The sequence below is a fragment of the Pterocles gutturalis genome, unplaced genomic scaffold (assembly GCF_000699245.1).
Source record: "Pterocles gutturalis isolate BGI_N339 unplaced genomic scaffold, ASM69924v1 scaffold16851, whole genome shotgun sequence".
Classification (NCBI taxonomy): Eukaryota; Metazoa; Chordata; class Aves; order Pterocliformes; family Pteroclidae; genus Pterocles; species Pterocles gutturalis.
The window spans coordinates 5506-17635 of NW_010103353.1; the positions used below are offsets into that span (position 1 = coordinate 5506).

The 12130-nt window shown below is 39.2% G+C and overlaps 1 protein-coding gene across 1 annotated transcript in view; it reads left to right on the plus strand.

Annotated features, from left to right (window-relative positions):
- The first annotated feature begins 1115 nt into the window (after positions 1 to 1115).
- Positions 1116 to 12130, plus strand: part of HSPBAP1 (HSPB (heat shock 27kDa) associated protein 1) — a 30347-nt gene continuing 19332 nt past the window's right edge. Inside the window, exons 1-2 of the mRNA XM_010086696.1 lie at positions 1116 to 1152; positions 6494 to 6679. Coding sequence (XP_010084998.1) covers positions 1116 to 1152; positions 6494 to 6679 — 223 coding nt within the window. The remainder of the gene's footprint in view (positions 1153 to 6493; positions 6680 to 12130) is intronic.

The window sequence follows — 12130 nt, forward strand, 5'->3', positions numbered from 1 at the left end:
TTAATTCTGACAATTATACCTCTAATTGTCTCAGTCATTAATCATAATTGGTATCCTATGTTGAATAATAGTGAACAAATTCTTGCATACTTCCATCATAACCCCCTTGTGGATCAAATTTAAAAGGCTCAGTTGTATTACTGACAATTTATTACAATGACTTATGGGAAGAAACATATTTTTAGAATACTACTGACTATTTACTACAATAACTTATGGGAAAATGGTGTATTTTAGAAGATTTAGATTCTTTTGCTGCTGTCATTTTGAAGTTCTTGTCAGTCAAGTTTGCAGGATAGGACAACAATAAATTCATAAATGGTTACAGTTTCTGACAGTTAATTTTATACAGTGTGTTCATCAATGTAAGAGTAGTGCATTCATATTTACTACTAATGAGGAGTAAAAAAGAAACAGAAATAAACTTCACTTACCACATGAACATATTCTTTTTTTCTTAGAAATATAGCTGTTAGTTCCCTGATGTGCTAGTTCCGTTAGCTTCAGTCATAATGTTATATTAGTATTCAGTTTGGTATTAAGTTTCCCCTCTATTAGGAAATTTTGTGAGAAATGTCTATCAGTGCCAGTGGGGTATGGGGAAGAAATGTCTTTATGAGTAGATTTCCTCAGCAGCAGGTGGGTGTAATTTACACCCCAAACAGACAGAAAGGTGGAATTGTAGGAGGCTAGCTTAAGGCAGAACAGTCTCTCCTGCTGGAGAAACTCTTTTATATCCTGATGGAAGTTTTTGGTCAAAGAGCATAGTCTTTTCCTTCAAATGAAAATGAAATGCTATTTATCTGACAAGTGCTGCAGTTTCATTGTGTTTCACTTTGCTTTCTATAACTTTGCCAATACGATGTATACAAAAGTAATTGTGAATACATTTAGTATGACTTCTGTCAGTTGTACATATCCTAATCTTCCTGGCTTTGCAGGGGTGGGAGAGGAAGGGAGTATTTCAAATGGCAGAAGATGCAGGTGGGAGCTTGTAAGCACAAGGAGGGAAAGGAAAGCATTTCTTCTGCTAGAGGAGACCAGAGGAGCTGAGGTCATTCAACGTTCAGTTAGCTGAAAACCAACATGACTGCTTTCTAAAAGTGCACTACAGGATGGGTGGAGAAGAGACAGCAGGCAGGAGCTGGCCAGGTGCTCAGGATGAGCTTTCTAGGAAGAGCGCTAGAGGATTGAGGAAGGAATTTCATTAATGTGTTCTTGAGATGATACGCTGTCATTTAGAGCAGGGGCGGGAAGTCCCTCCCAGGGCTGTATTCTGGTCTCAGCCTCTTACTCCACCCCTAAGTCTGGCAGCTATTTCCTTTTCTTTATCGGAAGGACAGTTTGAGGTTTGAGGGCATAGCCCATGCTCTTATCTTACTTCATGTCTTGAGTCACTCAGACTTACTGTAAGAAAAACTGTAAGATGCCCAGGCCTGCCGCAGCAGGACTGGAAAGTGAGTGCCAATAACAACTTCTGGTCTGGCCTCTTTCTTTGCTTTTGTTCTCCTCCCTCCGCAGTAGCAGACACAGAGGACAAGGAAGGGTGTGTTGACATCAGGGTACCAGAGTAAGCTTCAGGCGCCAGTCTCACCAGTGCAAGGATGTGCTTGACCGGTCTGTCCTGAGAGGCTCCATGCAACTGCTAACTGTCCTTTCATAGGCAAAATATCTATGCAAACCTAGGTCAGATGCCTCCCAGCTATGCTGCATCTGCAGCACTGACATTCCTGGAGTCAAAAATAAGAGTCACCACAATAACTGGTCAGGAAGTACCTACAGGTTCATGCACTATATCCTGAAAACTACTCATGGATATTTAGATGCGTTCTGTTTGTCCAGAGTAGGCTGATTACAGTGCAGAATGTTGTAATCACATGCAGATTATTTAAAGTTGTTTTTTAATTTACAGAGTTGATGTACTGTGAAATCATTAAGTCTGACCTCCAAACCAAGTCACTTCTCTTTGGTTTGGTCAGTTTCCTCATCCTCCCCCATACCTTCTCTTTTCCTACTCTTAGTTGTTGGATAGTAAGATTTTGGAGGTTAGTTGATTTTTTTGAGTGACCTGGCTGCTCTGTATTTATGTATTCAAAATGCCATTTAAAAAAAAAAAATTAGATATATATTTTTAAAGAAATAAAGATGATGAAGCATTACAGATTTGCAAGAAACAATTTGACTATGCTTATACCAAATACGTTACCAGGATTTCCTTGTACTCCCTCGTTTAGAAAATATTTTTAATACCTCTCAATTAAATCTCATATTTAAGCAGCAGGGTGTTCTGGCAGAAGCCAACTACCATGCACTAATGAACTCTTCTAATTTGCTAAATTATTTTAAATGAATGACAGTACATTTAGGTTTTTAATGTCAGTACATTTAACTTCTGAACAACTTTGATCAAGTCCACTTTTCGTCAGACTGCCTGCTGTGGTAAACTCTTTATTCCCAAACCCACTCAGTTATTCAGAAAAATTGTTAATCAGAAACATTAAATTATTCTCTTTCTTAGAAGCACAAAGTCTGCTGGAAAGTACTTACGGAATTCATCGCTTTTCTTTTACCTGCCCTCAGTGCTGAAGTCTGGATAAGCCTTCATATTTGACAACACTTCATGTACAAATGACTGGAGAGCTTTGTTTTTTTAATTGGAAGATCTCTATTTCCCAATGTGTTACCTTTCTAAAGAACACCTACGTTTTTCACCAATTATATAAGCTGTCAGAGTTACAAAACTTGAGCTAAAACTTGGTTATTTTTTCAGTTCCTGGTTGGATTCTATACATGCCTTGTGTAAAGTCAAAACATGAGACAAAATTATTCCTGCTTCCTTTTGTACTGTGAAGCTGCATCATTTGTTGAGCCTGATAGAAAGAACTAATTTAACAGTATTGCTTTTCTCTTTTGGATCAGAGTACAACTGAGAAAATGAAGACTCCAACAGAGCTTTTATTTTCAAAAGGAATATGCATTTCTGTTCTCTCATGCTACCTCATCTCCCCCAGAAATTTGATATCTAACGCCCAGGATGTGCCATGGACATTTTGTTTCTTTGCAACACATTTTATTTATATACCTTTTACTTATACACATCTGTGTTCAAACTGTATGCCCTTGTATAAAACCTCAGGTTTTGCTTAGGCGTCAGTTACCATCAATTTCAGGTTACGAAATATAGAAGCAAGAGCCCAGATGATGAGGTCTTTGTGAAGCTGTGATAACAATAACCAAGGAAAAGATTATTATTATTTCAAATTACAAATTATTCTGCTAATCTCTTTCAAGAGATATCTTCAGATATCTCTATTAATTACCTTTTACCACTCCTGCAGTATATACTTCCATCAGAAATCTCTGTGGGTCGTGAGCAGAGTTCTCCAAATTATCATAGTATCTATTTGATGTAGTATATGATATTTACCTTTTATCATGTGCCTTTTCTCTGACAGTCATTTAGATATGCATGACAAATATTATGGGGAAAGAATTATGTTTAGCTGACTGCTGGTCTCACCAAGGAATACATAAAACTGAATCAAGACTCTTAAAGATTCTTTGCACAAAATCAGCAAGAATCCCCATCTGTCTTTGGAAAAAACCCTAGTATTTATTTATCTAATGCTTTAAATTTTCTAAAACATTTCAAGCTTCACTGCTGATTATATCATATGTTTTGTATGTGATTATTTTATCTATGTCAGGAAAAGATACGTACTCCTTTAACAATTATTTTGATAGTGTTTGAGGATGGGACTGTAAGCAGTTATATGGAAATAGGTTTATAAGTGAATAAAGCGTGGTGACATGATAAAAACCTCCCACTAACATTCATGGGACTGATAAGCAGTTTACTAAGACAGACTGTCCTCTTTTCATTGTTTCTAAACGTTATATGGAAATAGGTTTATAAGTGAATAAAGCGTGGTGACATGATAAAAACCTCCCACTAACATTCAGTAGAGGACAGGTTGTTTAGTCTAATTGTGTTTGTTTGTTTGTCATTGGTACAAACTCTCCCAGTAGTTTGCGCTCTGAGCTTCCCACTGTATATTCACTCTGGTTAAAACCACACCTTTCAAAGGCACCATATACATGTGGAAATCACATTAGAAAGCCACACAGAATCAACAGTTGGCTACAATGAGCCTTCCTGTCTCCTCCCACTAAAATTTCTGCTTTTGTAGCACATCCCAACTGTTGACTGAAGTTACAGGAAAAACCTGAAGCTTTTGCAATAAAACTCGGCTTTACAAAATCCCACAAAAAAGTGCCACCAAATGACTCAATTTCTTTGGATATATATCCTGTAAAATAATTAAATGCACTGCCCTTAAAACAGGAACAATTGAGCAGTCAAAAGGAGAGCCATGTGGTGATACACTTAGCCCAACCAGGAATAATTCAATTTTTACAAGTGGGGAGGATCTCGGTATGAGATGTAAGGCAAGTCAGCTCCTGCATCGTGAAAGCCACCTCTGTGTGACATTATAATCGCACCGGTTAAAGGCAGAGGTTTTATAAACCCCTCTGGGAGCATTCAGATCTGGACCGAGTCTTGCTGTTAGCCCTTGAACAGCATCACTACAAAAAAAAACCATACTGAGCTTTAGCCTCTTGCTGTGCCTTGCAGCCGGCTCCTGGTGTCTGCACATGGTCTTTCTGCCTTCCCTGGACTTGCTCCCTCTAGGTATGCTAACCTATTGCTCAGAAACCCCCAGAGCCTCCTTCCGGGGATAGGACAGACCATATGGTAAGACATACGGTCACCATGAGGCCTCCTTATGTCCTGGTTGTGCAAGTTGCTGGAGTGTGAGACTGAAGGCCAAGTGTCACAGCCATCTCTGTGTCACAGCAACACCATCCTGTCGAGTGCTGCTCTGCGTATAGGAGGAAATGGGGAAAAAGCAAAACCCAAACTCCCTCCTGTTGTCTGCCTTAAGAAAGGGAAGCCATTTAAAAATTTTATGTTCTGTGAAGAGAAAATATCAGAGGTCTTTAGTTTTAAAGCTTCAAGCTGGAGTCTTCATGAATGAAAGGAGAGAGCAATTCCGTTTCCCTGGAAGTCAGTGGGGGAAGGGATGCCTTGACCCTAGGAAACCCCAGCCCTGATACCTCCCACTGAATCAGTGTGAAGACAGCAGCTTGATTTAGAAAACTAAAAAGTACAGCTATGCTGGAGTATAAACCCTGCCGAAAGAAGGGGGACTCAAAAAATTAACCAAAGAGATATGGCATACAGCATGAACAGGGCTCCTGTTATTCCTGCCATTCACACGTCCGCATTCATCAATTTATTTTAAACTGTTATGTTAGAAACAATCCCGAAGAACTCTTCAGTGACCTTGTTCCCAGTGGGTCGTCTGCATTTGCCCAGCTGGCACCACTGGGCTGCTGCACGTGGGACTAGCAGGTTCTCCACTACCTGTTCCACCACCCACACATGGGGAGGAGTGAGAGGCAAAATTAGCATCCAGCAGCAAAGGGGATTTTTTTCTCCTCTATTTATGTAACCCATCTTGCATGCCAGACCATAATTTACCCCTAAATAGAGTGACTGAATTGGTTTGTTTGTTTTAAATGAGTTGCAAGGAGTCATGAGGAACCATACATATGGAACTGTTGTGTTAAATCTTAGGCACTATACGGATACAAATTCTGCATGACTTAACTTCGACAGAGGTTAAAATAATGAATGCATTTTTTTATGATCTGGAGTTGTAGTCCACTGCTTCAGCTCTATGGAGCTGTTATTTAGAAAAAAAAAAAAATAAATCAGGTTTTCCTTCTCAATATGTCCCTAAAGAAAAGTTGTTCTGAAAGTACTGAGTTTATTCCAGGTCGCTGGCATTTCAGCTTGACAGTTTCAGTGGGGCATATAAATCTCTAAACAGCAAAGGAAGAAAGGGAAATCTCGGGTTAGTTTAGTTCTTGGACTGGCACAGTTTCCTTTTTCTAAAATTTTGTATTTGAAAAGGAATTTGAAAACGTGTTTAAGATACCTGCTGTTTTGGTTAGGTGGCTGTTTCTTGCCTTAAATCAAATGCATAGAAACCTGGTTTGCTGTATCTGACAATGCTCTACACTTCCTGGAAAGAATCTCATGCAGAAAGACTGTTACTCATAAAATTTATGTTCTCTAAACTCTGGACATTATTTGCAAGGTTTTTTTATTAGCCTAATTCTAAACAGTTTGGCTACAGTACTTTATTGCCTAAGCTACAAGTGAAAATTCTAAGCACATGCCTATTTTTTTTTTACATTGTATGTGGTAATACACTGCTTTAAACTTTAATTTAGTGTAGGAATGTTCTTTCAGTGTTTGCAGCAGAAATTTGACTTTTAAAAAGTCTACAAATGTAGTAAAAAAATCAACCATAAACAAAGGAGGTGTTAGTTCTTAATGTTTCCTGTGCTGTGGGAGATGATAGGTAACACTTCACGTATCATAAATCAACGCTCTACAGCTGGTTTTTTTTTCTTTACATAGGTGAAGATGTCAAACCATTTACTCCTGGGAAAGCCAAGGAAATTGTGATGTCTCTACAGCAACCTGCAGTCTTCTGTAACATGGTTGGCGACTGGCCAGCCCTGCAATGGAATGCGAAATATCTTTCTGCAATGTTGGATGGGAAAACAATCCAGTTTAGGCTGGGTCTGAAGACAGTGGATGTAGGTGAGACTGAAGTGGACTGGTGTTACATGTCACAACTCTCTGTTTTAGGTTCTGCAGTCCTCTGCCTCTCCATTGTCACTGTTCACTCTCTAATGTATTACTTTTCACCACAGGCTTTGCTTTTAGGGCATTGGGTTTGGCCAGCAATGGAACTCTCTCTTTCTTCTATGTTTATTCTTAGTAGGAAATCTGGTGAGTAACGCTAACATGAGAATCGAGCATCTCCATTTTCTTTCCTTCCTTTGTAGTGCATATGGTTGGTTGGTCCTGGTCTTCTACATGATCCAGATGTTCATGTGAGCTGAGCTTCCATATCCACAAACCTGAGTGTGTTAAAAAAAAATAGCCAATTAACTGGTCTATGCTGGGTTTTTAAAATCTGTATAATGGTGCTGATTCTCACCTTCCTCTCAGAGGTTTTATGAGACTCTGTTTGTTTTCAATACTTTGAGGTCCTGTGATAGAAGATGCTATAGAAGTATAAAGCATTAAGAAAATTACTTGACACCAGTATAATAATCTCACCTCTAACCCTCTAGATTCACTCAGACATTTAGGAACACACCATGGGAGAAAGACAATTTTTGCACTTGATTTTAAATACTGCAACTCCGTTTTGGTCTGTAGCCACACGATGGTCATAGTCTATCCATGGACAGAGTTTCATACCAGGGAGGGAAGATACAGGAAATGTGTTCCAAGGTGGCAGTCTCCTAGCCACTTTAGAGGCTATTTATTGCTTTATCCATGCGCTTTATCCTTTGCCCTCCCAACCACATACCAAAATGCATTTTGCCTTGCACTTTCTCCCTTTTGCCTAAAGTATCTTGTCTCCCTTCAATCTTTTTTTTTTTTTCTAGGCCAGAAAAACCCAGTTTTTGAAAAACATTCAATATAAGTCATGGTGTTTTAGACCCCACCTAGCTATTCTTTCTGTACTCTTGTGACCTTCTTTAGTTGGACCACCTCTTTCTTGGAATACAGGGTCTGCACAAAGACTCCAGCTGAGGGTCTGCCAGTTTCTATGGAAGTGGTAGGATTACATCACATTATCTTACTTAACAACACCACGTGAAATTTGCTTTCCTCACAGCATCATAACCATATTTGTTCATGTTCAATTTTTGCAATAGAAGTGATAAAACAGAGAAATGTTTGAGGGGAAATGCTTGTCATTTCAGGATTTCGAAGCACTTTACCAGCATGGATTCATGATTCCTATGCCATTCCTGGGAAAAACAGATGTTATTTATTTACCTTCTACAGATGGGGTAACTGAGGTGTAGATTTAATATGTTGATATACATCTTCGCAGCAATATCTCTATTGTTCAATGAGGTATCAGCCAGTTCTTGCACTACATGTAAAAGGCATCCCATTGCAAATAGGGAAGAACTTGCATATATATGATATTTTCCTCGATACCATGTTAATATATCTCAGTTGTAATATGCAAGGCTTACCAGGCAAAAGGATAGTTTTGGTCCTAGTCTCTGTTAATTAGTAGGCACTTTTTGAGAGCCAAATGGGTATTCCAGCTGGGAAAGCTTCTGATGGGATCGATGGAGTGTTGTGTAGCTAAGTGATGGATTGATGCTACCAACTAAGTAGATAAGAGTCATCACTTAACAATAACTTGTAGTCACTAGGGATATAGAGTGGATATAAATTGGAATTCGTGTCTTGAAGTTGCATCTATCTGTATTTTGCGTTTTCCTAAAGGCTTCAATCCCTAGGCAGCAATAGTTTTGTCTCCAGGAACCTCCATTATACACTAATGTGAGCTAGAAATGTCTTCAAGAAGATAGGTAGAGCCGTCAGGGGTTGTATTGTAACTAAATGAGACCTGTGATGCTATAAAAAATTTGCATTGTAATGATACGTTAGCGAAGCCATTAGCCAAGCCATCTGAGAGTCTGAAGTAGTGGAATACACTTTGTGTGCCACTGTCATTTGGAAGATGGTTGATGTCACTGTCATGTGCTTAACACTGTTTTTCAGCGAGTCCTCTTTCTTATCATTGTTCACGCTAACTTTCCCAGATGAAATGAAGGCAGTGATATAGTTAGAGAAAGCAACAGGAGAATACGAGTAAAGTTGTATTGATCTCTCTGAATATTCCTCCCATGTTTACAATAGATTCATTGCCTTAAGACTAGACAACACCATTCCTTCCACTAACTCGGAAACATACTCAAGAAAAAAACGGTTCTGCTTCTGGGTGTATTTTGGTGTCACTCTGAAATGAGTGCTTCAGAGTTAATGAGATTATTTAAGCCATGAGGTTCATCTGGAAGATCCTAAATAATATGAGACCTCTTACTATGACAACTTCTCGTCTTTCTTTAGTGCCACACCTGCAGCCTGCTGGGGGGATTCACAAGCTGAAGAATCCTTAATATAAAAATGTGAAAACTGCAAATGGGGCAACTTGGTGGGAGTTGCTTGGATTTTATATTTGCTTTTTGTGCTAGTTTGGAACTTCCTGAGGCATATGGATGTGGAAGGCACATTTGAAACATGGAAAACATGGGAGGTGGCAGTATTACTTGTGTGAATTATTTGTACCTACCTAAGTTTGTGTGTTTGACAGTATTCATAGAATCATAGAATCATTAAGGTTGGAAGAGACCTAAAGGATCATCCAGTCCAACCCAACACCACCTAACTCACTAACCCATGTCCCGAAGCACCACATCTACACGTTTCTTGAACCCCTCCAGGGATGGTGACTCCACCACTTCCCTGGGCAGCCTGTTCCAATGCCTGATCACTCTGTCAGTGAAGAAATTTTTTTCTAATATCTAGCCTAAACCTCCCCAGGTGCAACTTGAGGCCGTCTGATTACACAAGTTAAACAGTATATGCCTATAAAAGGGGAAAAAATTCAATCAGAGGATTAAGCATTGACAGAGATACCTCCGAGAGAGAGTACCAACATTCATTACAAGAACAATGAAGGTGCTATTAATCAGGAAATCCCTATCCATCTAGTTCCAGCCACACTAAAATATTTATTTTTCTGAGGTGATATAAAGCGTGGGGAGCAGCTATGGAAGTTGAGTTTCTGGCAGAGAAAATGCAGCATTATAGCCCATCTGTGTGATGGCTACCTGGAGCACACCAGCAAGTACAAAGGAAGAGGAAAGTTTGCACAAAACTGACTTCTGAATGCAGATATTTCTTATTTTGATTATTTTCTCTGGTTGTGTAGTAAAACGAATAAACAATGAGTTTACTGTGAAAAAGCTGAAGAGAGCAAGAGGTTCTCATGCTGATCAGTTACGAGTCAAAAGATGTCTGGAGGAAATTTCTCTTAGAGATGCTGGATACCACTGATGCTGTCAGATATGCAGTTGGATAGGAAAGGGCTGCAACTTGGACATCTACCCAAGAGGTTTTACTACTAAGGACAGCAAAAGAATTCAAGCCTCTGACATTTGATAGAGAGGGACTGCAAAGGTGGCTATAGCCCCGGTAGTTGAACAGGAAGCTGAAAATACAGTACAAGTACCATACGCTGAATAAATGTCGCATAAAGCCAAGACAGGTGGTTATTGGAGCTGGATGTGGATGGCCACTTTTTTGGTTTATGAGTGTGCCTGTGCTTTGTTATACTATTGAAAGGCTATTTCTTGCTTGGATTATTTGTTTAAATAATTTTAATTCCCCAGCAGCTGTGAAGAGACATTTGGTTTTCTTTTAAGTTTAAAGAAATGGAGGAGACATTTCATGTCTACTGGAGCTTTAGGGTATTTTCTAATTTTAATGGTATTTTTCTTTTTTTTCTACATTTCCCTTAGTATACATTGCAAATACTGTCTTTTTGAGTAGAACAGAATTTGGCATCTGTCAGGACCAGACCTCAACTAGGGAGAGGAGCTGCTTCCTCCAAAAAGTATTTCTTCCCTCTCTCCTTCCCTCTGGTTTCAATCTGTGGCATTAAGTGGGAGAGAGGATGACTCTTATGCCTTCAGATACCACATCAGCAGACATCACTGATGGCTTACTTTAGACTTATGTGGCTTAATCTATGATTCATCAATTACAGAACACCTTCAGCTTTTAGTCACTAAGTATTACTGAACTGGTTAATAATGCTTTTGTTTTCAGATGCCCATTGCTAACGTTTTCACTCTGGCTGCAGTCTACAAATCCATCTAAGCAATCTATCTAAATTGCCCAAATACGTTTTTTATTACTATTTATTTTTCCATAACGACCCACACGTTGTTACTGAACAAGTTATAAATTAAACCAAGAACCCTGCCCTGAGGAGACTGTATCCTAGAAGATAGTCTTGCCTTTCATAGTTGGATTTTTTTAAAATGAAGCTCAGAGTAGAATGTACTGTGAGGTAGAAAGAGCGTATTTTTTGCCTTTAAAACAGTTGCTCCCGAGTTATCCTGAGGCAGTGTCCTAAGCACTCTTTGTGCTCATCAAAATAATACAGATATTGAGCCACCTTCAGTAGTGCTTGTGTCTTTTATCTAATTTTTCTATCAGACCATCTTTTAGTAAAATGATGTGCATTGCGTTAGTGACTGGGTATCAGGAGAGGGCATTGGACTGCAACACAGACAGGGAATCAGATATAGGGGTTTTACGTCATTGCAGGTGATCTATACATCTTGTATGCAGTTCTTAGGTAGGGAGCCCTTCTACTGCACAGACCCAGGTTACGGATTGATGAATAATGGGGCTTATCTGACATTTTTAGTTAATGAATTTGATGGTGAGGGGAAGGAAAACCACTATCTAGGCTACTACAATGGAAAATGGCAAAATGACAGTGATAGAGGTTGGTAAAAGCTGTTCTCCTGCCCAAGGGGAATAAGAGCAAATGTATGAGACTCTATGGGAATTGTTGCGATAATAAAATGAGAGCAGTAAAGAAAGAGCTGCTGCTGCACAACGGTGAAAGGATCCCATTTCTGAGCAGCTCTATGCAAGTTACACAAGGTTAAATTGCAGCTCTGTCATTGTCATTCATGTAGGCTGCAGTCATTTTTTCCCAGTAGTAGTTACAGTAAAGTAATATCTTTTTTTAACGTTGGATAAGTCTCTGTGAAGCTGGCAAAATTAGTGGCAGTGGGAAATGCAGATCTCGGATTAACCAGAAGTAAAGTATTCTGTGATGTGGGTTATCTTGTAGGCCTTCCAAGTGACCTGACCTTGAGCTGAAAGGCTGTATCAGTCAGCCTGACCAAAGCAAGACAGGAGCAAAACACTGCTGGTAAATACTTTTTATGTCTGCCAAGGAACACTGCGATATGCTTTTGTCAGTCCCAAATGAAAAACAAGGACACACAGGATTTTAACTGGATCATTGGCACAGGTGTGGCTCCATAATTTGTTTCCTATGCATTACTGTGCTGATTTGGTTATTGCTTTAGGGAAGGGGAAAGATCAACACATCCATCTACATAAATCCATGGAGACAAAATAAAG